Source organism: Podarcis liolepis, assembly GCF_965112155.1.
Source record: "Podarcis liolepis genome assembly, chromosome: 6".
Lineage (NCBI taxonomy): Eukaryota > Metazoa > Chordata > Lepidosauria > Squamata > Lacertidae > Podarcis > Podarcis liolepis.
The window spans coordinates 75747145-75772830 of NC_139559.1; the positions used below are offsets into that span (position 1 = coordinate 75747145).

The 25686-nt window shown below is 39.4% G+C and overlaps 1 protein-coding gene across 8 annotated transcripts in view; it reads right to left on the bottom strand.

The window, feature by feature from the left end:
* Window positions 1-25686, bottom strand: part of SLC44A3 (solute carrier family 44 member 3) — a 99772-nt gene that overhangs the window by 8838 nt on the left and 65248 nt on the right. For 5 of the 8 annotated variants that reach the window (XM_083511073.1, XM_083511075.1, XM_083511074.1 and 2 more), the window contains 11 exons: window positions 23034-23141; window positions 22280-22422; window positions 20977-21113; window positions 16487-16580; window positions 15807-15976; window positions 14092-14181; window positions 13315-13439; window positions 11722-11908; window positions 9074-9239; window positions 2393-2549; window positions 594-677 (listed from right to left, as the gene is read on the bottom strand). In XM_083511073.1, the coding sequence (XP_083367199.1) occupies window positions 594-677; window positions 2393-2549; window positions 9074-9239; window positions 11722-11908; window positions 13315-13439; window positions 14092-14181; window positions 15807-15976; window positions 16487-16580; window positions 20977-21113; window positions 22280-22422; window positions 23034-23096 (1416 nt within the window). In that variant the 5' untranslated portion in view covers window positions 23097-23141. Of the gene's footprint in view, window positions 1-593; window positions 678-2392; window positions 2550-9073; window positions 9240-11721; window positions 11909-13314; window positions 13440-14091; window positions 14182-15806; window positions 15977-16486; window positions 16581-20976; window positions 21114-22279; window positions 22423-23033; window positions 23142-24917; window positions 25680-25686 lie in introns of those variants that run through there. The other 3 variants (XM_083511069.1, XM_083511068.1, XM_083511071.1) reach the window with 3 other exon arrangements.

Below are 25686 nucleotides of genomic sequence, written 5' to 3' on the forward strand. Positions count from 1 at the left end.
CCAAAATAGATAAGAGAAGTTACGTAACTCCATAAAATAATTGTGTCAAGGAAACATTAAGAAAACATTCTATATAATAATTTCAAGCATAATTTTAAGTAGCAAAACCACCCAGTTATCCTATAAACAGCCGCTCAAAAATGCATTTTCATAACTTATATCATCAAAGATTTAACATAATAAAAAACAAGAAGGATATATGAAGATAGAGATTGCTGATAAGTATAAACTAATTGTCTCTAACTTGGGACTAATCTGTCTTGTAGCTGCTTTGAGAGCCAACAGACTCTAAGGATAGCGAAGCATGCACAAAAATCTCATGTGGTAGCATCAACCAAGCACACAATTGTTTACTCCTCAAAGACGATAGTAGTAGATAATGCTTATTTTTGTGACAAACATGCCAGTCACAGTATACAGCTGTGATAGTGACCAACAGAATTAGCATTTCTGAACTAATGCTAAACTGAGCAAGTAAAAATTAAATAACTTTTGAAGTATTTTCGTAAAGAACCTCCATTTTCATTCTGATTTTTTCCCACTAAAAAAATCAAGTATCTATACATACAGTAACTACAACTGATATAACATACCTGGTTTAAGCATCTTAGGCCTCTTTCTAGGCACCAGAAACAGCAGCAGCAGCATTTGAATATGCATCTTGCACATCTATTCTTCTGCAGTGGGAAACAGCACTAATTAGTTGTCAATGCCAGAAACATATTTGCAAATTAAGTTTTCCTTTCTCCAGGACACCCATTGTCAGAAAGTAGTGTGAAGTACTTCTGCATCAGCTATGCAGTTACCACCTCTGTTGTGTTATGTTCTTGGTTTAGTCCTGGCGTATTTCTTGTGTTTTGTCTGAAACAGACATACCATGGTTTGGGTTCGGACAACATGACAAGTCATATTATGGCTTCCTCGAGACACTGCAGGCACCATGTATGAGGGGGAGGCACATTCACAATTAAACTATGGTTTAAGACAAACTGTGCCTTAACAAGACATGTAGATCAGGCCTGTGGATAATTTTAGTTAAGTTTCCATCTGCTTAGAAAATAGAGAAACAGAAAGGCTTAATGCTGTGTGTTTAGCAAATATAGTTTGCAGCTTGACACCCAGACAGCTGCATATTGTCTTATTTCTTAAGGGGGGGGGGAGAAGGGGAATTCCTTCCAACAGAAAGCTGTTGCAACTGCAAAACCTGTAGGACAGTTGTTCAGTACATGGAGCTCTGTGGACCATAAAAAACAATTTTGGATGTGATCTTCAGACAGGCAGTAAATAAATGTTTATACTAGCAGCAGCAGCAACAGCAGCGTATTAGATAGCCTATTATGTTCTTGGGATTGATACCCGAAAACAGGGCCTTAGTGCAAAGTAGGACATTCTGTATAGGAAAGATCACTAGAACTTTTACTGAAACATTGATATGATCCAGACGTTTTAGCAGCATCTTGTCTCCTTCATTTGTAGATCAAATTCCCATAACACAGACTTTCTGGGAAACTTAGTCTTACAATTATGCAGTGATCTCCAATGTATTGCTATACATTATTACAACATTCTGCACAGATCACAAAAGCCACTGCCATTCAATACTATTTATTCTCCTTTAGAAGAGGAAAATAAAAGCTAGAAAAGCTCTTTTAATAACTACATTATGTGACAGAGATGAGCAGAACACAAAATATTTTTTATCATTTTAATGTAAATAAAATGTTTAAAGGATTCAGGATATTTTAAAAATAAAAATGCTGGGGATTAGAAATTAAATCTAAAATTAATTCCTGTAATAAGCATTGCATTTTCTTGATTTGTGCCATCAGCCTTTTCCTGAACAATCCCCAACATTCAAAATGGTCTTGTGCTTGTAAACTATTCAGAAGCTTTAGCTTCTTCAGAATGTGGCAGCTTAGTGCCAAAGGAGGGTGTGTGAGGAAAATGAATTACTTTAGTGTTTATAATTCCACTAGCTCCATACTATCTTCACAGTCATAATTCATAGTTCCAGTTTTAATCCATGAAACCCTAAATACTTCTTTTGTCAAATACTTCTTTTGTCTGTCTGTTTAGGTTGGTTTCCAGAGGTGAAGGCAGGGGTGGGGAACTAAATAGGCACACAAGTCAGAGGTTCCTCACCCCTAGGTTATAGGTAAGCCATTAAGGGGTGGAGACTTTTAAGACTGCACAATGGAAATGTTCTTTCTTGAACTTTGTAAACTGCTGTGAACATTTGGAATCGGGATGATATTGTGCTATAAAGCTCAATAAATAAGTAAGTAAAAAATAAATACAAGAGCGGGAAATGATGCTCAGATATCATTACTTTCTGCTCCCTGGTGCATTAACTGCTATATGATGGCATTACAAAACTAAAGTACAAGCCTACCTTTTTTTCCAGGATGCTATAAATTGACAATAGAATAATCCTTGGGACTCTCACTATTGTGATCAAAAAGGACCCTTTCACAACTGTTCCCAAATGATAACAAAAAAGAATTGATATGGAAGACAGGACTGGATGACTTGGTGGTTTTCTTTTATTTCTAGAATGAAAAAACAACAACATGTAAAACTACACAGATAATAAAACGAAACACAATATAGCTATTAGGATCGGCATCTCATAGTTTGTTAACCAATTATGATGGAAGTCCTGTATCTACTGACCTTTGAAAAACTGAATTGAGCCCACGTGCCATCAAATTGGATGCATATATATTTAAGGCCATTATAATTTACATGTTCTCAACCCTGCCATTCCAGAAGCTCCACTATGTATGTGACAGTGCTGGGGGCTACAAACCACTCAAAACAACTGTGCTATCCAATCCTATTCTCTGAATAATACACTGTGGAATACTCTATGGAAATTAATCTTCACACGCATTTAGGAAATTCCCTGAATGAAAATGCAGTTTCACATGCTTAGTAGAGCCCTGGGGAAATTTGCATGGTCACCACTTTCCCTAATCTGATGGGCACAGGAGAAGCCATCTTTTGAGTAAACAGATCTGCTGCTTCCAGCGAAAAGAGTGGTGTGGCCCCCAGTGAGACCAGAAACACACATATGTATAGATAAGGACACATAAGAGGGCATTCAGTGTTATGGCACACACTATCTCCTGATATGCTACAACTGCCTATGGCATATTAAAAACGCTTTTACTCAGGCAAACATTCAGGAAACAGTGCTTCTGCTTTTGATTCTATTCTATGGGACCTTAAGATTAGTGAATTTTATCCTGTTTTTAATATGCTGTGTCCCGCTTGGAAACATTTTTTATTAGGAGTCTAATCATTGTAAGTAAACAAATAATTAAAAACTGGAGAAGATTTTAATAGAGCTCTAAACAGGGAAAAGCCGATATGAAATTTGTAGTATACAGTTTTTAGCTAATCTCTTTCCCTCCACACTAATCTGATTAGTCCCTATTTGCCATTTCATTATAAACTCTAATTCTTCTCTTCAGTTATTAAATATAAGATTAGGCCTCCTTTCTGAAAAACTATAAAACTGGTATGCAGTACTGCTAATGGTGAAATGAGGACTTTACTGTTTAGGATTGACTGTAGCATTATAATGGATGGGGAGGGGGGGAAGAGATCAAACCATAGATTTCTGTGAGCTGGCTTTTGAAGGTGAGATTAATGGGAATCGCAGGACACAATTGTAACAGAACTTCTCAAGTATTATTTGAGTTCAAGCTTGCATTAATATGAATCCAAAACAAGCCTCAAGAATGAATGAAATGAGAATCACACTTTAAAATGTTCACTTTTTCAAATGTTTTCTGCCATGACCTTTACAAAATAGGAGCAGTGTTCGCAAAAGAACAAGAGCCAATGGGTGAAGTATGAAACTGAAGTTCTGTAAATATATTTTTATTAAATCTTCACCTAAGCAGGAATTTAAATAGACATAGCCACATCAGCCTAGGTAGGTATCATAGTAATACAATCCCTACAGCCTTTCCACAGTAATAGCTGCTACACTACAGCTATAAGGCTATATTTATATATGCATGCACCACATTATTTTCAATAGGAAATACCAGGAAAATGGTATGCATTCATTTCAGTTCTTCAGGCCAGGGGAACAGTTTGGGGGTAAGTGCTGGATTTCTATGTAAAATAACTACATTGACATACTTTCTAAAAGTCATCATTCTTATGTTTCTAAAATAGATCTTTATCTCGGTTTGAATTTAGCTTAATCAAATGTCTCTTCATAAATGCTTACATGTGAAACACCTAGAGAAAATATAACTGCAGAATATATTAAAAAATATATTAACTGAGCATATGACATGCATAAAAGGCAAGGATTATGCATTTATTAATAATTAATTTCTTACTGAAAGCACAAGAAGGAATTGTATTCGTATGATTACCTTTTACTTGTAAGATTACCTAAAGTGTGCTCATTAATGTAGTCAAATGGTAAATTTTGAAGTGTGTTTGGATAAGTCTATAACAAATTCTTCAACTGCCTGGTTCCAGCCAAGGAAAACTGAAGAGAACAGGCTCTGATAATGTTTTGCGGCTTTATGGGCTCTAAGCAGGTCAAAAAACAGAACAAAGACTTTCCTTTTATCTAAGATCGAACCAAAAATGCAAAAGATGCAAGATAAGAGACAGCTGGTAGAGCTAATATGGCTCAGGAAATGTCATCAACTGGTATATCAACCCAAACAATGTCACTCAACTGCAGAGAAAAAATCGAAGTCATCTAATAAGAATGCTGAGTTAGTACTGGGCAGTGGAGATACATGGTTACTGCACTGGGCTAGGTTCAACTGGGCAGTACCAAACGGCTGTTAAGAGGACTCTTAAGAGAAGAAGATACCCCTGATGCTGTTGCAGACACTTTTACAACATGAATTTTCTCAGCTGAATTCCTGCTTGCTGAGATAGTTTCATGGTGGCATGTGCCGTGTTCCTTGTGCTGTTATAAAGTAAATAAAATAATCTACACTCACAAAATTGGCTGTGGATTTGTCTACATAGTAAAAATATATTTAAATATTTGTGAAATGAAGCTCCCTTTCCTCTGTGAAATACAAGCATGAGGTATCTTATTCCATAGCACCAGAGAACTTTACAATCTTATTATATGGTTCAGCACTTTTCAGGCACTGTATTTTTTTAATGGAAAGCGAAGCTAGCAATGCATCTTTTCCCCACTACTATCACTCCAACAATCCTTTGCTGCCTTCTATATATTTCTGATTCGAAATAAACGTGAAATAACAGCAAGAGTATTATTACCATTTTTACAGACTTCCCCAGTGTCAACCAATGAAATTAGGCCTGAGTTGGGATTTCAGCCCATACCCACTTATTAGTCACTCAGCTGCGCTGCCACTCGTTTAAAGGTACCGAATTTGCATCCTTACTCATCATAAACTGAAGCTTAAAATGCAACCTCTCAATATGAAGTTCTTTTTAAAGGCAGATTTCAAAATACTGAATTCTGCTTTCATAAATCATAAAAGAGTAGGTGGTAGAGGAAGCTGTATTTCTGTTATTAAATTATGAACAGCTCTAAAGAATGCATCTTCTATCTAAAATAAAAGAAAGCAAAGTACAGTTTCAGGTCAAACGGACGACCCCTGTAAAGCTAATCCAGCTGAAACAACTCTCCACCCTCCCCACTTTTAATTCCGCTTATGGAGAGACTGCAAAGTGCCTAATAGATTGCTTTGTGTAGTGAGGAAGCAGGTTTGCTGAGGTAAAGGCTGCTCTATTTCCTGTAAATGCTTACTAGCTAAAGGGAAAGGCTCTGCACGCAATGTGATAAACAAAGCTCTTGTGACATACTGTACTACTGCCCAAAAGCGTGTGATAGCATTCTTGCTTCATCTTTCTACAAGCATTAGTCCGCTGCATTGGTTTAAATACCTCTATGTGCTGGCAAAGCAAATCATAGGAAGAGGGACCGACACTGTAGGGTGGCTCATTCTCCTTGGCAAATACATGAATTTCAATGCTAACATACATCATCTAGCATTATAAAAGAGAAAACGGTGTAGAGCAGACAAACACCCTCATCTGATGGCTCTTGCTTTGAGAGGTGTACCAAAGGAACAAAGCCATTCTGAAGGTCACAGTGGTGCACTTTATCAGAAGGGGAGAGTGTGAGGAGAAAAGGCATGCTTGTTACCCTTGGGAAAGGACTGGTGAGATCAATATCTCTAGCTTGCATGAATTAAGTCAACCCTGACCTGTACTATTAACTGGGGTCAAATTGGATGGATGGATGAATGGAATAATATAACAACAGTGTTAGAAGTGACTATTTTTTATAGTCATTTCTATATGACCTAGTTTGCTAAATCATGGTTTACAAGTGACAGTGCTGTGCGCTGGTGCACGTGGACTACAAAATCTTCCCTATCACTGCCTCAGTTTTTCTCCCAAAATACCACAGTGTGTTCTTTCTTCCTTAGCTTCTAAAACCCTCAAAAGGGTCATAATAATTCACACTCTGTCCTTTTGGAAAAACCATGGGTAGGAGAATTTTATTTGTTTATTTTTTCTCTCTTCCTCTGTCTCATCTGCAATAAAAATCTTCCCTTGGTGCTAGGGAGGGAGGGAGAGTCCTCTTGGCATGTCCCCTGAAGCAGTGTTTCTCAAACTTGAATCCCCAGCTGGACTACAACTCCTATCATCCCTAGCTAGGAGGACCAGTGGTCAGGGATGATGGGAGTTGTAGTCCAACAATAGCCAGAGACCCAAGTTTGAGAAATATTGTGAATTACAGATAGGTAGCCGTGTTGGTCTGCCATAGTCAAAATAAAAAAATTCCTTCCAGTAGCACCTTAAAGACCAACTAAGTTAGTTCTTGGTATGAGCTTTCGTGTGCATGCACACTTCTTCAGGTATCTGAAGAAGTGTGCATGCACACGAAAGCTCATACCAAGAACTAACTTAGTTGATCTTTAAGGTGCTACTGGAAGGAATTTTTTTATTTTAAATATTGTGAGGTGACCCATATGGGCTCTGAGGTGCATTCAGAGCCTTGGCTCAGTCTATGTGCCTCTTGTGCCCCCTAGTGGCCCAGTCTGTCATCAGCAGCATGATGTAAGACCAGTACATATGTTGTAGAGAGACAAATGTAATATTTTGAAACAAATTCTTACTGAAATCAGCACACAGTGATTTTCCTAAGGAGAAAAACGTGCTGGAAGAACTACTATGAATACAAATACCTCCATGAACATTCTAAAAACACCTACCATTCTCAACCTTACTTCACAACTGACAATGCCAGTAGCATTCTTTCTTCCCAAAGGCAACATTCCTCAACTAAGCACTCATTCCATTATATGAGTGGGTATTTAAAAAAGCAGCAATTACACCACTAACATTTGGGAACATTCAAAATTTAAAGAATGAATCATATGTAAAGTGAAACTGACAATGGGCATAGCCCAACAAATCAGCCTCACACATAGAGACAAGCTTGCACAAGCCAGACAGGTTTTTCAAGTATGAAAAATTGCTTGCACAAGCTACCCTCATATGGGATCTAAATTACTTCAGACAGCTGAGAACATACCACTTTGCAAGAAGAACAGTATTATGTATGGCATGTAGAAAATGAAAGTTTATGAATGTAATAGAGGATGAGTTGCTAATTTCATGAAAATAAAAAGGGTTTAAATAAACTATTTGTCAAAATGTAACAGAGTTCTTGTTAAGAGGTCATTAAAGATAATATTTGTATAGAATGACACAAATTGCAAAAATGTTGAAGGTTTTGAAGGTTGATTAACACCTTCACAAAAGGAGAGAGAAGTGGAAAATCAGCTTACAAATGATTGCCAATACATGAATTATTCTGGAATGACTGAATTCTGGCTATTAGGCAGTCCATTCTGAGATAAAACAGAACAAATACTGTTGCCGGAGGCATGGGGTATCCAGTTATGGCAGCCTGCTCACACAACAGCTAGTAGAAGCTTCGTTCAGCTGATTCCAATAGGTGTCTTGCACTTATGAAATATATATAATAATAATAAGGGTTGTGCAACATGACAGTTAAGCTTGTGAGCTTCTGCTTGCACAACATCAGCTTTCTGACTCCTTGTTATGTTATGTTATGTTAGATCTCATCTACTGGCTAAAGCTAAAGCTGCCTTGGTACTTCTAGAACATACAGCAATGGCCCTATCCCTCACAGTTACTCTCATAGATACACGATTAAGAGACCCGTGGTGCACAGTTCGCTTACAAAGCATTTATGTATCACTTTAGAGAGTTCAACATGTTTCACACACATTATCTCAGTAATCATTACAACAAGCCAGCAAAGTAGTTCAGTTTCATTATTCCACACCAAGTAGCCTGCCTAAAATAAAATACTACCCTGGTTTGGACAGAACACTAAACAGTAGCTTAAACAATCTGCTTCAGTTTCCCACTAACTGTTGTTTGTCAAGCCACCCAAATCAGGAACTAAAGTTAGTTTGAACTATGATTTTACCTAATCAATTCAAGATCGTGAACAATAGCTTGAAGCTGGTTTGTTAAGACAAACAACAGATAAAACTAACCATACAGTGAAAGATTACAGTTAAATGAAAACTGAAACAAATACTTGTGATTTCCTCCACAGACACACTGGAGAAGATGAGTGGAGAGTGCATGAGCCCGAATATCACTCACATAGGACTAAGCTATTATTGTGCATTATGTTCAAATGCAGCCACTAAGTTCATACCGTAGTGACATTCGAAGTAAGAACTGCTTAGTTCACAGTTCTTTCTAGTTCACATTTGAAATAAAAAGTGCGTAGTTTACAGTCTGTTAACTAAGCTACAGTGGCTCTTGTTGCAGTTCATCTCTAACAATGTCAGAATAACCAACTTTGCATTCCAATACATATCTACTCAAAGTAATTTCTGAGTTTACTACCAGGCAAATAAGTGAGTGTAGGACTGTAGCCTTAGCTTTCAAAGTCCAACCATCCGTGGCTTTTTAAGAAAACAATTTATTTCACAACAGATTGAAAATAAAGACTAAGAAATAAAACTCCTGGCAAGAAGATAAATGCCGCACATACCGGTTGAAGAAGTAAGAAACCACTGCCCCAGCCACAGTCATCTGCTGACATGCTAGAATGAATTCACTTGTCCAGATAAGCCCAACTAAGTGGTACCACCACATGTATCGAATGCCAAACCGAATATTGTATTCCACTTGACCTCTTGAAACAACCTGGGCATTGCCTGCAAATTCAACACACACACAAAAATGTAATGACTCGACAAACAATATTTTTTTTTTGAAATGGTGACATTAATCTAATGTACTTTTCCTTAGTTCAACTATTCTAACCATGATTGATTTTTTAATATATATAATATTCAGCTGATTTGTTGTTAAATGGGTTTTTAAGAATTATAAATATATAAACCCTGGTGGACTGGCCCAACTGAGAGCAGTGGAGATGGATGACTTCAGGCTGTTGTTGCCACATTGGAGCACCTGAAGAGGGCTAATGAATCAGTAATACATTATTCTCCAGAACGTTTTCTTATTAGCACATATTTGCAAACAATAGTTTCAAACCACAATGTGCAGAGAGTGGGATTCACCCAGCAACCCCCATCAGAAGAAACCCTGTACAAAGACTTTTGCTTGTGCAACAGGGCTCCCCTCTTCCTCCCCACATCCTGTTTGTTCCCTGAAATTGGCTTGGGAGAGTGGTCAGGAGAATCCCCAGAACAGTATGCAGGAGAGAACTGTGGGATCATTCCTTCTGGCAAGGTGAAATGCTTGCGCAGATGGAATGTTTGTCACAGCACGACTTGCATTCCACTTAGAATGTTGTACTTTTGATAGCCTTCTGTAAATATTTGCTAATGATTTAGTTTATTGCATGGAAATGATAGGCCTGGAATTCAACGTTACAATGCTGTTCAAACCTGTCAGGACTCTTTATAAGTAGAAGGTAGTGCCAACATTTATTTTATTTAAGGCCTTCCACTCTTCAAGGAAGCCTGAAAGTGGTCATCTGGACTAGAAAAGCAGGGTGAAGAAATTTCCTGGTAAAGGGCAGACAGTTCTAGGCAGGAAAGTGGACTCATTTTGGAATGTGACACAATTGCAACACTTAACATTAATGGGCAGGGATATACCGGCAATTTAACACTATCTCATGCCAAAGCATGTTTGCAGATGGAGTAGGGGAATTTATTGACACCTGATACAGCACAATGAGTACTTAATGGAAATATTTGCTGAGTGAGGAGCAATTCTGAGACTTGACTCTGTGACCTTGTCCAGGAATGCTGTTCTATGTGCAGACTTTTAAAATACATAGATGTCAACTGAATTAGTTTTGCAACAATTACATCAAGCTAATGTTTTGCACTGCAACAGCTTGAACAGGGCTTAAATCTGATAACTGCTCGCTTGTCACTTAAAGGTGTAGGAAAACAAAAGTTGATCTTTTGGCAACTACTTGTACATACTTTCCAGAGTGGCAGCCATGTTAGTCTTTTGCAGCAGACACAATAAGGTGGCATAATAATTTGGTCAGTCTTGAAGGTGCCACAGGACTCTTTCTTGTTTTTACATCTACAAAGCAGATTGTAGCTTGCGTGTTAAAATTGTATAGATATTAACAGATACAAACTGACAGAACAACGGGCACCCTTTTCGACACTCCACAGAAAGGGAAATGATGCCTCTAGCATCTTGCCTATCCGATTTGACACTTATATTGGCCTCATTTGCAGGTCCCAGTAAGTCAGCCTTACTCCCACAACCTTGGGCAGACCTCAGGGAAAGCGAGGAAAGAACTGACACAGAAGCCCAGGTTCGGATGACATGCTAAACCAAACCTTGAGTTTAGCTCAGCATGGCCAGCAAACAATAAATATATGGAAGGAATGAAGGGGCTGCAAGTTCCCCTTCTAGAAGCTTTCATGTTTGTGTGGTCCCAGTAAGCCATAGCTTGACTTGCTGCAAGATGCAAATCAGGCTATTGTGCTGTAATCTTCCTCGTTACTTTACGTGCCATCTGCACACATTTTATTCTCTCCGCATTTTTTCTACAGCAGAAGCAAAATATTTCTTTAGCAGGTGTGGTGCATTAAATCAAACCACTGTACATTTATTGTACTGTGCTGTTTCAACAATAAGCTACAACATGGATTTATCAACTTTGCCTTTCTAACTCGAGGTCACAACTACCCAAGCCTCCTTAAAATGTGTCTAAGAGAAACTAAAGACAGTTTTGCCAAGAAATGCTGACCTTTATAATGGTGCCAAGAGCAGCAAATCAAAACAGGAAATAAAACCACATGGCCCAGAACATGCTTTAAGAAGAGTTGGATAAATTCTAGTTGACACCTAAAATGGTTGTATGATACACATCAGCACCGTTGTGGCAACTATATCCAACACACATTCTTAAAACAGAGCCAAGCAGGTACAGCATTTGTAGCAGAAAACAAGGCTGTTTTACAAAGACAACACAAACCAAATATTATTTTTAGGATCTATCTATACTGAGGATTCTATATCCTCAGTAATGTGCCAGACAACTTACCTTTCACTTATCAGGAACTATGGTTGAAATACAACAAAATTAAAAACACACTTATACATTTACATTCGTGTGTATATTTCACCATCAAAAAGTGCATATTTAACAGAAAATAATCAATATAGCCTGGTATCACAGAAAAAAAGTCTACTAACCTGCAGTGCCTAGGCTAAGTAGCACAGCCACCCAGTACACCCAGAAGAAAAGAAGTATTGTAAAAGTCCAAAGAGGCTGGCAGAACAAAGAAGGGACGTTGCCAATAATTTTATTGGCAACATGAAAGAGCTGTATAGTTTGGTGAATTCTCTTCCTTAATATCAGTATCAGGAGAATGAGAATAACCTACAAAAAAGGGGGGAAAATACGTTAAAATGTTTCAGTTAACAAATTAACAACATTTGGGATGGAGAAGTATTAAGATTTTAAGGTCATTCAATCTTGGTTCAGGAACTTTTTTCTAGTTCCTACAGAACAACCCTAGCAGAAGCAGAGATATAAAATAAAAGAGTCCTGTCTATGGGTAAAAAATAATACTACTGGAACACAAAATTGCACCTTGTTGCAGAACTGTTTCTTGTGCAGCTAAAGGTTCAGCTTTTAACAGTGTACTGCAAAAAAAAAAAAAGTTTTGCAAAGGTACACTCAAAACAACAGAACAAGCTTCTTCTCCTAGCATGCCACCTTGTGCCAGCAACAGGGTATGCCAGCGTGTGAGATTCTTACATGTTTTTACAGGCTCTTGAGACCCCCAAATCCACAATGATCTAATTTGAAGATGTCTCACAGATGCCTAATACACAGTGCTACAATCCATCTACGCAGCAGCTCTATACTTTTTCCTCTCTACTACAACAAAACATGTATAGAAGCATAGCAAATGGTGATCTTTAATTCTACTGTAACACTATCAACAATATATAAACATACCAAACTACTGAATTCTGAAAATCATAAACTAGAATTTGCAAATGGCTCCATTAATTGTGGCATGGGTCATTTCACATTCAACACTAAGCCATATAATATGGCTGAGTTGAGTCTAGAACAAGCTAGTTGCGTGCAGGTCCCATTGAAATAATTACTTATTTCTGCCAAGCATTTTTTTTCTGGCCCCATTGACTGACCAGCAGCAAAAAGTGGAAAAAAATAAAGTAGTCCTAGCACTCGGGTAGGCAGCCAAGCACACTGATGGGGATGCAAATCACAACTTCTCCAGTCATCAGATGGATCATTTGGTGTGTGGAGAGAGAGTGATAACCACCATCCTTGCCTGATCTGCATTGATCAGCTGGGGCAGGGGGCTGTGCGCCTCCACAAGTCTGCAGGTGTGAAATGTAAGAATGCATACATAAGCGTGTGCGGCCCACTACTCCCAGCCTTCACTGTTCGAGTGGCGGTTGGAGAAAAAAGTTTTTCAGGGGTCTCTAGTGCAGGCATAGGCAAACTTGGCCCTCCAGCTCCCATCATCCCGTGGTCAGGGATGATGGGAGTTGTAGTCCCAAAACATCTGGAGGGCCGAGTTTGCCTATGCCTGCTCTAGTGGTTTGTGCAGGCCAATGAAGTTGTTGATTTCTGCCTACCAGAGACCTGCAACAGTGCAGATGGAGACATGAGGTGCTTTTTGCAAACAAAAATGTCAAATTACCTGTAGCGTTCCAGTTTATCATATACATCTGAGGCAACCCCACCTTACCCCATGCTAACAAATTTCCCACAAAATGCTAATGACTATGTGATAAGTGTCTTACCGTAATGATTGCAGATAAAATAGCAAATCCAAACAATAATTTCATGTTTTCCTTTTCTGTTTCCAATTCTATGCTGGGCTCATTGGTGTAATTATAATACAGCCACCACATGATTCCTGAAACAACTGGAACAAATACAGCAATACAGGCATTATTTATTTCATCTGAAAGACACAAACTACCTAGGTATACTTGCCTTATCTGCAGCGCCCATGAAACTGAAAAATCAGACTGGCATCAAATGGTGGGCTTAAAAATATATAATTATACTCGCAAGCTTGAAATAAAGTAGTGTTGATGTATGGGCCTTTGATTTTAAACTCTTGCTGATTCAAAGTTATGTAACAGAATGTCCTGGATAGTTAACGGGTGTGTACCATGGAAGCACGTCAAAGTGCAAATGGCGGGAAGGTAAACGGCATTTCCGTGTGCTGCTCTGGTTTCGCCAGAAGCGGCTTAGTCATGCTGGCCACATGACCCGGAAGCTGTACGATGGCTCCCTCGGCCAATAAAGCGAGATGAGCGCCGCAACCCCAGAGTTGTCCGTGACTGGATTTAACTGTCAGGGGTCCTTTACCTTTACCACAGACAACCAATTGGGAAACACTGTTCTCAAAGGTCCCTGAAATTTGAGGGCACTTTTGAAGAGGAGGCATTTAAGGGGGGAAATTAAGAGCCCTCCCCATACATGTGAAACTGCATGCGGTAATTTGAATCCTAGCAGATATAGATGCACACAAAAATATGAAAATATATACTCAAAGGATCAATACTCACATAATAATCCAAATATAAGTAGTGTAAGAAAAATATGGATCACAAGCACGCTGATGAATCTGAAGGCTAACATGATTATTATAGAGAATGCTGCAAGTGGAGAAAAAAAAGTTACTATAGTTGACTTGTTAATCAAGCTGACTACTAACACAATCCTATGCATTTGTACTCAGAAGTAAGCCCCACTGGGTTTAACCAGCCTTAAACCAGTTAAGTATGTACAGGCAGTGACCATTTTGCGCATGTCCAAACTGACGCATGACCACCAGCACACATGCTGTTTTGGGCCCTGGAATGGGGCAGGAAGGGGAAGTGGAACAGGCTTACACACGGAGTGACACAGAACACAACCCAAGTGCAAACGGGGAGTTGTTTGTACAGGATTGCAGCCTAAATGGTTTACATGGGAATTTTAGATGGGACTAGAGATTTTCACAGCGCTCCTGCCGATATCACTGCCAAACTACCAATAAACCCATATGAATTTAAGCAGCCTTTCTGTGTGCATGATTGCAGCCTTTGATTTTAATAATTTTGACAGCTCTTGTAACCCTGCTTTCTATGTTTGTTGATGCCATACACAATTGGCATTCTGGCTGCTTCAATGCCCTATCCAAATCAGTGTCACATTACTATGTGCAACATTCATTCTTGGTTGATCGTACTAGAAATCCACAATCAACCTTCTGTTCTTCACAAGCTGCTCATTCATATTGAGGCAGTCTGCTTAATGCTTTTTCGATATTAAGCAAAATACTGTCCTCTATAATTCCCACATCTTCTTTATTAATCGCTCTCAATAGTACCAGAGGGTTGTAAGTATGAAGGATTAATAATGTATATTGAATTTATTGACATTAGCAAAATAGCAACTGCCAAATTCTGAAAGAGCAATAAAGAGTAAATTCTGAAAGGACTGCTTTAGGAGAGCAACTCTATGTCTTTTCTGTATTTCAATACAGTGGTACCTTGGGTTAAGTACTTAATTCGTTCTGGAGGTCCGTTCTTAACCTGAAACTGTTCTTAACCTGAAGCACCACTTTAGCTAATGGGGCCTCCTCCTGCTGCTGCGCAGCCACTGCACGATTTCTGTTCTCATCCTGAAGCAAAGTTCTTAACCCAAGGTAATATTTCTGGGTTAGCAGAGTCTGTAACCTGAAGCGTATGTAACCCGAGGTACCACTGTAATCATTTAAAATAAAATCTCAAATGCCTCCTACAATCCACTGAGTCATATTAATTCCACACAAGACAGAGGGTTACATCCATGTTGTTCACACGATTTCTAGGTGTGCAAGGGCACAACTCCTTCCTCTCCTCTACTTTGCAACCCTTCTACCTCCCCAACATCTGCTCCAGAAGGTTGGGGAACAGCTAGATTAGATTTGATGGACATGCAAGAGCCTAGTGTGTAGGATAGGAAGGGGAAGTCCTAGTGCACAAGTGGAGATCTGTTGCTTAATCAGGCAGACATCACTGGATTCTATAACTAAACCCAATATTAGAGAATATTCTTCCTCAGAGGTCTTCAGGAAATTGCACCCCTTATTGCAATTAACTCTTACCTGACCAACAATGACATACAATATAGTGCAATATACTAAATAAGACTCCGCAACTTCAACTACAATTATAATAAATGCAGTTCACTTCTTAAATGAAATGTGGCAATGATATTATATATATATATATATATAATAAAGCTATTCGCTTACCTAGTGCAAGGAAGCACAATCCTATGACTGTATCTCTTCCTGCCATAATCCCACCCAGAATCCGATGAAAAATATCCACTTCATTAACCACATTTATCAGTACAGAAGCAAACTGGGAATAGCACTTAGCATTTCGTGGAACACATCGATTAAACAATGGGAAAGACACACTAGAAGGTTAAAACAAACAGACAGACAAGACATTGGGTTTAGCATTTCAAAGACATTGTTAAATTTAGGGAGGAAGGGGAACCATGCTCTCACTGAACCTACAATATAAACAGCAATACATTGCCAGAGAAAACTGGGATTATAGAGGTTTCTGCATGCGTGGATTAGACTACTTGGGGACATTTAGATCCGGAGTATCTTCTAAATTTCTTATTTCTTTATTAAATTGATTAATGAGATATAATTATCTATATGGGGAGAGAATAGGAAAAACCCTTCTCCACAAAAGACTAAGGTGACTGGGGCTAGAGTCCTATGCTGTCTCTGAGTGCACCTCTTTACTTTGAGTGAATTACTGAGTAAAGAAGCAGGCAGAAATTAGAAACAATATTCAAATTGCAGTATCTTCCCCCCCAAGATTTGAAACTCAAAAATTAATAAACAAGTAGTTGATTGCTTTGAATGAAAAACTAGCATTTAGGCAAAATATTATTCATGTTATTCCTTACCTTGGAGGAACTGGTAAGGCAGGACAAAGCTCAGCAGTTTTGAAACTATAAGTACAACCGGTAACATTCAAATTGTAAACACAGAGGCAGGAACCTACAGAAAACAAACCCACATAAAAAGACATTCTGGTTATCATTTAAAGAAACTAGAAAGGATGTGAACGCAACTTAGCTTTATTTATTTAGAAAATTTATAGTCCACCTTCCACTCCAACACACAGTATAACAAAGCAAGAACTTTACAATGAAACTAAGATACAATAAAAAAAATTAAAGAAACAATTAGTAGAAGAAAAAAACAGCAACCACTAAAGCAAAATAGGCATGTTACTAAAAGTTTGTCTGATTAAATAGGTCTTTAAAGCCTACTTACAAAGGCCAAGGATCTGAATCTCACAAATTTCAGTAAGCAATTGGTTGTATAATGCCAAAAAAGCTTTCTCCACTAACCTAAATGTGTTGGATTGTTAATCACAATCAAATAAATATGGGAGGGGATGCTATGTTAAGCATCTTGGACCCAAACTCTAAAGGATTTTAAAAGTGGGCTGTAGTACTTTGAATTTAGCCTTGAAACAAGCTGTGAAATGATGGATCTCACAGGCAATTAGTGTTATATGCTTCTTGTGGATAACACCCAAAATCAATCTAGCAGGTGAGTTTGGCATCAGCTGCAGCTTTTGAGCAATCTTCAACAGTAGTCCCAGATAGAGCACACAGCGGCAGTCTGACCAGGAGATTCTTGGGGTAAACACCAGTTAAATACATATTTGCTATATGTAAGTCACCTCTGGAATGTTTTGTGGGACCTAACAAACAATTTAAATCTCATTATTTCATCATTCTAAATGTATTCTGCTAATATAATAGATTTATTTCTAAGAGTTACTTCTACTATCACATTCTAAAACATGTATCTAGTCAACCACACATTTAAAGTTTGCAGGATGGATATACTCAGATCCATGAAAGTAATCAAGACATTATGAAGCCATATATTAGGCACCTTTCCGCCCCTCAATTTCTTATTCAAAACTTTAAGATCCATACAAAGGTACTTTGAGAATTATGCTGGGTTGTATTCAACATAGCGCTTAGGTGAACATTCCATCAGTGCAATGATTTCTCCTTGCATAATGAAACATTTACCCCACTCCTCCCTCCATACACCCCTAAATCTATTCTGGGAGTTTCCCCAACCCTCTAGAGAAGAAGAGAAGGCGACCCCATTGTGCTACAATAATGTAGAATAATTTGTTTTAAGCTTAAAATTTGTCAAAGTACAGTGGTACCTCGGGTTAAGAACTTAATTCATTCTGGTGATCTGTTATTAACCTGAAACTGTTCTTAACCTGAAGCACCACTTTAGCTAATGGGGCCTCCTGCTGCTGCTGCACCGCAGCTGCATGATTTCTGTTCTCATCCTGTAGCAAAGTTTTTAACCTGAGGTAATATTTCTGGGTTAGCAGAGTCTGTAACCTGAAGCATCTGTAAACTGAAGCGTATGTAACCTGAAGCGTATGTAACCCGAGGTATCACTGTACATCAGACACAGAAAATGTAAGCATGAGAATTAAAATATGGGAAATGCTTTGCAGCCAGGTTTTAAAAATCAAGCATGTCCTATATATGATTGCACCATGACCACTACTATTTGTACATGGGTTATGAGCCTCAGCAGGGAATGTTGCAGCATTTCTTAGGTAAACTGGAACATTTTAAATTTGGAACTACTGTAAATTGCTACTAATGCAATATAAAAAGGTAACGGGACCCCTGACCATTAGATCCAGTCGTGACCGACTCTGGGGTTGCGGCGCTCATCTCGCTTTATTGGCCAAGGGAGCTGGCGTACAGCTTCTGGGTCATGTGGCCAGAATGACTAAGCCGCTTCTGGCGAACCAGAGTAGTGCATGGAAACGCCATTTACCTTCCCGCCAGAGCGGTACCTATTTATTTACTTGCACTTTGATGTGCTTTTGAAGTGCTAGGTTGGCAGGAGCAGGGACCGAACAACAGGTGCTCACCCCGTCGCGGGGATTCGAACTGCCGACCTTCTAATCAGCAAGTCCTAGGCTCTGTGGTTTAACCCACAGCGCCACCCACGTCCCTTCTAATGAAATATATTCATTACAAAAATGTGAGTGCTAACATTATTTTAGCTTACTAAGACTCTGTTGTTTTTTTAAGAACTGGACTAAAATTATTAGAATGAGACCAAAAACACTAGTTGTTTAACTTCATAAAAAAACCCAAAAACAAAACAAAAAAGCGGGAAAGAATTGAGTTATCTTCAATCCCTTTGCTGGCAAAAATGCTGCGTTATTACAAAACTGTCATGCAAAGAATGCCTGGATTCTATCTTATCAGTATTCAGAATTGCCAAAATACTAAAATCAGGCTTCCTGACAATTTGAACCAATGTAGGAGAGTAGAAAAAATGCAGAAGGGAAAATATTGAAAATGGTTTTGCACCCCTTCTTTCTTTGTATTTGCTTTATTATAAAATAATCAGGCATAATGAGATCAATTTAGCCAACTGCACTGGATGTTGGTCAATTTCTGGGCAAAATTCAAAGTGCTGGTGCTTATCTTTAAATTCCTAAGTAGCCTGGGACTCAGGTGTTTAAAGAACCACCTACTCCAATCACACAATAACATCCCCAAACAATAGTAGCATCTTCAAAGTCTCTCCTTCAAATCCCTCTACCTTTCGAAGTTAGGAGTGCAATGGTTAAAGAGGGGGGCCTTTTCAGTTGTGACACCCTCAAAGTGAAGAGTTTTCCTCATAGAGATGGCACGTTCTGCACATCACCTGACAAGAAACCTGATGCATTTTCAGCACCAGGTGAAGTCCTTTGTACATGCCCAGGCTTTCAAGCATATTATCTCAGTAGTTTTAGCTGATGGTTTTAATGGCTGTTAAAGCTTCTGCTGCTTGGACTGTTTTTCTGTCTAATGTTTATGTATTGTATTTTGTATCCAGTTAACTATTATTATTTTTTTGTTATCAGCCCTGGGAGTATTTTTAAACTGTTTATATAAGTCTATAAATAAATATCACTATATAGTCCTTAAGGTACATACAAAACTTGGGAGGAATATTATCTAAAAACTGAAGGTTTCCACTGCTGTTGGTGCTACTACTATTACAACAAGTGCTATTATTCAACATTTATTCAGGGAAATACTGTAGAGGCTGGGGAATATCATAGGCACAAAGATACAAGTCATATAAATGGGATAAAGTAGTACAAACAAACGGGGAATTGCTGCTCTTTAAAGAGGACAAAGGAGAAATAACCACAGCACAACCAAAGGACATTTGGAGAGGGATGCATTAGAGATAAAGGGCAGACTATAGTTCAGTGCTGGAGCAAATGCTTTGCATGCAGAAGGTTCCCCGTTCAAATTCCTGGTATTTCTAGTTAACAGAATAACGATGCAATTAAAAAACAACCCTTCAGCCAGGTTCAGGGGCCATCCTGATAGTTCCACCACCCTCATAAGTGTGATGAGCGGGTGGCCTGGGAGAGAGCATTCTCTGTGGCAGCTCTACACTGAGGAATTTCCTCCCCAAAGAGCTGTGTCCAACATCTTTATTGCATCGTTTTCATCAAATGCCAAAGAGTCATCTCTTTCCCTTGGCCTTTGGCAGTTGACATATATATTTTTAAGACCTACCCTATTCTTGTGACTGTAATTTGTTTTTAAATGTTTTTAATGCACCTTTTTTAATTGCTGTGACTAGTCTTGAGACCTTATGGTAAAGGGTGGGTAGTAATAATAATAATAATAATAATAATAATAATAATAATAATGGTGTGACAAAATACAAAAAAACCCCAAAACCTAAGCATGTAGTTCCACATGCCAAACAGACTTTGCACATGTTTCTTCTCCAAATTGCTTTTGAAACTGAGAGGAGTTTTGAAAGCAGACAGGGCAATTGCATACAGGGGATTGTCGTTCCAGGGAAATGAGTAAGAAAATTCCATTTGACAACCTTAAGCCTTTGGTGCATCTAAAGTAGCTTCTTGGAGCTTGGCCATTGTACTTTTTGTTATTTTAAATATGTGTTTGCCTTTTTGAATCTGTAGTGTACTATTGTTTTTAGCATTTATATAGAAGTGGAATGCTCTTTTTTCCAGTGGTATATACGTTGGGAAAGGGGAGAAGTTAGTTAGCAAAAAATAAGTGTGCACTAGTCTAAAGTGGTTGAACAAATTAACAGTGCAATTCTACACATATCTACTTTAAAGTAAACCCCATTCAGTTAAATAGGACTTTCTCCTATGTAAGCATGTATATGATTGCAACTTTAAAACATGACTACACAACTATAATTAAGCTGATGGCAAATATGCATTTCAACCGCATGACTATTTAATATTGTCCCTTTCATATGTACGTCAAGTCAAGTCAAATCTTAATTTTTTAACGGATTAGGTTATTACGAAAGAAAGAATATAAAGAACTTTACCACATACCGTTATTCTTTGCAAAAAATTGAATTTCTTCCAAGGAAGAAAGCTGCTCCTGCGGACAACTCGATACACACAATGCAGTTGAATTAATTTTGAGATCTTTTATTTCCAAATCACATGAATTCAAAAAGAAAACAAATCTAGGAGAGAACAAGAAAACTTCGCATTAACAAACAACTAAATTTTCACCTTGCCTCTCCAACAACCTGTTTTTCCTATACAAAACAATTTTTAAATTTAGAAACACATAAAAGTGATTTTTTTGTAAACTATTTTGAGGGTTTTTTTAAAACAATCAAACGGCATATAAATTTTACGAAATAGAAATAAATATTTTTTCCCTGAACACAATACAGTTTTATTGCAGTAAAAATATAAGGTCAAGTCTACTGCTGATCCAGTAGGGAGTAATATTTACACCCTAGAACAGCCTTTTTGAGCCCAAGGAACATGTTCTCTCTCATCTGGGAGCGACATGTCAGTCATGGGCATGGCCAGAGGCAACTGTGGGCACAGCCACACAAAAGCCACAAACATCCCTCCATCCAGGCAAGCAATAGGTGTTATCATAGTTCAGTGACATATTTCAACAAGACAAAAGCACTCTGGTAGCTCTGGGGCAGTGTGGATGAGTGTTGTGTCCTGCTGCGGGCGGATGTGGCTTGAATAAGGGCATGTCTTTCTTAGAGAGGCCAAAGGCCAAGACAGAAGTACTTGGAAGACCACATTCGGTCTCTAGGCTTCAGGTTCCCAATATTTGTCCTAGGGGATTTCAGTGATTTGGGAGCAAGGAATCCTTTTTTAAAAATATAATTTGAGATTTTAAAATTATTGAGGTTCGACATTTCGGAGGTTTCATTTTTGTTTTAAATGTCATATATTGCATCTTTTATTGCTGTAAGTCACTCTTGAGACCTACATGGCAAAAAGCAGGATGTAAATAATTAACAAATTTGTAAACAGCTAAAATATATAGGATATCTTAACCTTATTGAAGTCAATATATTGGCATTTACAATTAGGGTATTACTTTAGGCATCGTTTATGTATTCCTGACTGATTACATTTTACTATTATCATTATTATTACTATTTATTCAGTTTTTATACTGCCCTTCATCCAAAGATCACAAGGCATAAGATCACAACATAAAAATATGAAACGAGAACACAAAATACATAATAAAAAACAAGAACGAAAACAAACACATTTAAAAGGAAATAGAATGTTAATCAGCCAAAGGCCTGATTTTATTTGCTATAGCTTTTGATAACACTGCAGCCTTTTGAAATAAGAACATGCTCACTTTTTATCCGTCATATCTTGTCCCGACAATGGTGCACCGACCACAGGAGTGTTCTTCCGACCACATATGTTTCCATAGCTGTCATATCCAAACACAAGTCTTTCTGCAGCTCCAGCTGTTATAGCGTAGCCAGTTATAAACATCTATGAGAATACATATGAAACCTGTCACACTGTTATGGAATCCAAAGCAGGCCTCTTCTCCATAAGAATCACTGTTATCCGCCAAGAACTCCTTCTTTCCACAACAGCAAGGAGGTTACCTCACACAGAACTGAGCCTGAGCTTTGCATAAATAATAACAGTGGTTCCCTGGGGAAATCCTCTAGGACACATCTTAGCACTTATTCCCATGAGCTCAACAACACTCAATATCTATGCATATGTGTGAAAACTGAAAAGCCCAGTATACTATCTGATTGGTTTCCCATTGTCTGTCAACAACCCTCTCCCTGCCTCCTCACAACAGAAAAACAAGTTGTTTGGATAGGTCTTTTTCTTTCATAGAATCAGAATCATACAACTGTCGTTGGAAGGTACCCTGAGGATCATCTAGTCCAACACCCTGCAATGCCAGAATATGCAGCTGACCCATTTTTGTTGTGCCTTTGCTGGCATATTCAAGTTACTGAATATGGGGGTGAACAGGGAAAGGAGAGGGAGGGGAAGTTCCACTGTGTAGCCAAAAGTTGTTGTGCTAGCAGAACTGTTTCATTGGATACCACCCATTTCATCAGGAATACTATGGTACTTACCAAACCTGACCAAAAGAGAAAGAATATCATCAACCAAATGGGGTCTGTGCATTTCCTATACATCAATGGTCTCCACTTTCTTGGTTCAGGTAACCCATCTTCAGAAACCTGGAATTTTAAATATATATAATGATGCAATTATATAATGGATATACAGTATGACTGTGTCTTGCATGGGAGTCATGTTCTGGGGATGGCACATATATGCAAAAATGTTTATATTTGACCCACCCCTTTGGAAAATGGCCCCTGTGTGAGTGTTCTTACCTTTTTGGAGCCACATGCCAAGTTGGCATTGCCCGAGCAAGGCAAAGCGCTTTTAAGCGAGATCTTGTGAGAGTATTCCATGCTGGAAAAGCCTTGCACAAAAAAAGCTTTTAAGCTCTCCACCTTCTGTGCATTTAGTGAAACCTCACAATGCATGTTCAGATGTGATTATGCTGCATTAAAAATTAGAGAACATAAGAAGAGCCTGCTGGATCAGTCCAACGGCCCAACTAGTCCAGCATCCTGTTCTCACAGTGGCCAGCCAAATGCCCATGGGAAACCGGCAATCTGGATACAAACACAAGAGTCCTGTACCCTCCCGTCCTGTAGTTTCAAGCAACTGGCATTCCACCAACTGTGGAGGCAGAGCACAGACAAGTTTATGTAGCCAACATGTCTTCTTGTGTGGCAATCTATGCCACTGACTTTAATTTAGTCTCTGCATAATGTGCCAATCACCACTCTATTAAATGCATGCATTGTCTCTAAGTAATGAAATACCTGGGAAAATTCTGATAGGTGTAGTAGTTAGCAGGTATAAATACCCAGAGACAAAAGGTGTGTCTATAAGGGCCATTCACTTCACAAATTCATTTCTCACAATTCATCCAGTGCCTGCCTTCAATCCATGGTAGCATCCTACCTCTCTGAAGATGTGGGGAAATATTACAGGTCACAAGGCCTGACAGGAGTAATGGCAGCACAAATTTTCTCTTTTAGTTTTCTCACTCTTGTATACTGTAAAGGTAAAGGGACCCCTGACCATTAGGTCCAGTCGTGGCAGACTCTGGGGTTGCGGCACTCATCTCGCTTTACTGGGAGCCGGCGTACAGCTTCCGGTCATGTGTATACTGTATAGACATACCTAAATGGGAAACTAAACTTGTGTTGGCACAACATCTACTCTATTTCCACACTCTGGTTCTGAGCTCCTGTTCACTGGTCAATACACAACAATGTAAACTACTGTATGGATATTATGTTTCTCTGAAACTTTGTCTCACAGTACAGTTTAATTAACTTTATTTTTCCATTCTAGGCAAATACAAACACATTTACATTCACTTTAGTATGAAAACCCATGACTGCACAGAGGTATGTAGTATTTCTCAGATGGGTGTGTTTACACTATGATCTGATTACATGTCATGAAAACTTCGCTACCTGCATCAACATCATTTGCAGGCGGCATCTATCTTCCCCCATGTTTCCCGAATATATGATGCCAAACAAAAACAAAAAAAACAAAAACAAAACACTCCAAAGATAGCTTCCTCTGGGACAGATAAAACCAGGGCTGATTTTGCTGGCACAGTATAAAAAAGCACAGCCAGCAGCTACGTGACATTTATTTATTTTGATTTACTTCCTTTCATTAGAGAATGCTTTCAGGGCAGATTTGCCATTTTTCTGCACTGCCAGATTCCAGAGAGGAACACTATTGTGGAACCATCCCTGAGGGAGAACCGTCACAGAAGTTTGCCCAGATCAGAAATGCTCTGAACCCCCTAGTGCTTTATTTCCTGTGGCGGCCCCTTAATATGTGCCGTTTGTGGTGACAAAAAGATAAGCGTGCAAAGAGGCCTCTTCACTCCGGGAGAGATAAAAGCAATGCACCTGTCGGCCTAGGAGGCGGCAGAGCCCACGGGAAACGCGCCGCCATGGGAGTCTTGAGGAAGAAAAGTGAATTTCAAGTGGAAAGTTTTGGCGGGGTATCTCGACCGCCTCGTCGGGGGCCGTTGGGAGCAGGCGGAGGTCGCCTGGAAACAGCAGCAGGAGGAGCAGCGGCAGCCGAAACCGCCTTTTTCTCCCCTCAGGAGACTTCCCGCCACTGAGGTTGTCAGCGCCGCCGCCTTCCCGCCCCCCGCCTCCCCTCAGGCTGAGCGCCCTGCCGACTGCGAGTGGTGGCCCCCTTACCACGTATTCCCCGCTGTAACACGCCATGCTGCTCTCCTTCCCGCCTCCGCCTTTTCCCCTCTAGGGCAGCAGCCGCGCTGGGCGGCTCCTCCGTCCTGCTCTGCCAGGCTCGCGAAGGCAGGGCCGCGATGAAGCTGTGCGCGGATTGCTCGCTCTTAGCGACGACGAGTCAGCCACCCACCTTCCTACCTTCCCCGCCGTCGCCTCACCACCCGCCCTCCCGCAGCCCGGCGCCCTGAGGGCAAGCGCCGCCTTGTTTTAACTCGCCGACCCCCTTTTTCTTTTTTTTATTTGGCCGTGCCCAAGGCAGCTGGCGCTCCTTCGCCGTCCCCTAACCCTGTAGCCAACTCTCTTGAGGAGCTCCAGGTGGACTTAAAAGGCAACGTGAAACCGCCCGCGCGGGCGCACGGATGACCAGAACCACCCCAAGTTTCTAGGATTCTAAAGTCAAGGCGCTAAAAGAGGGAAA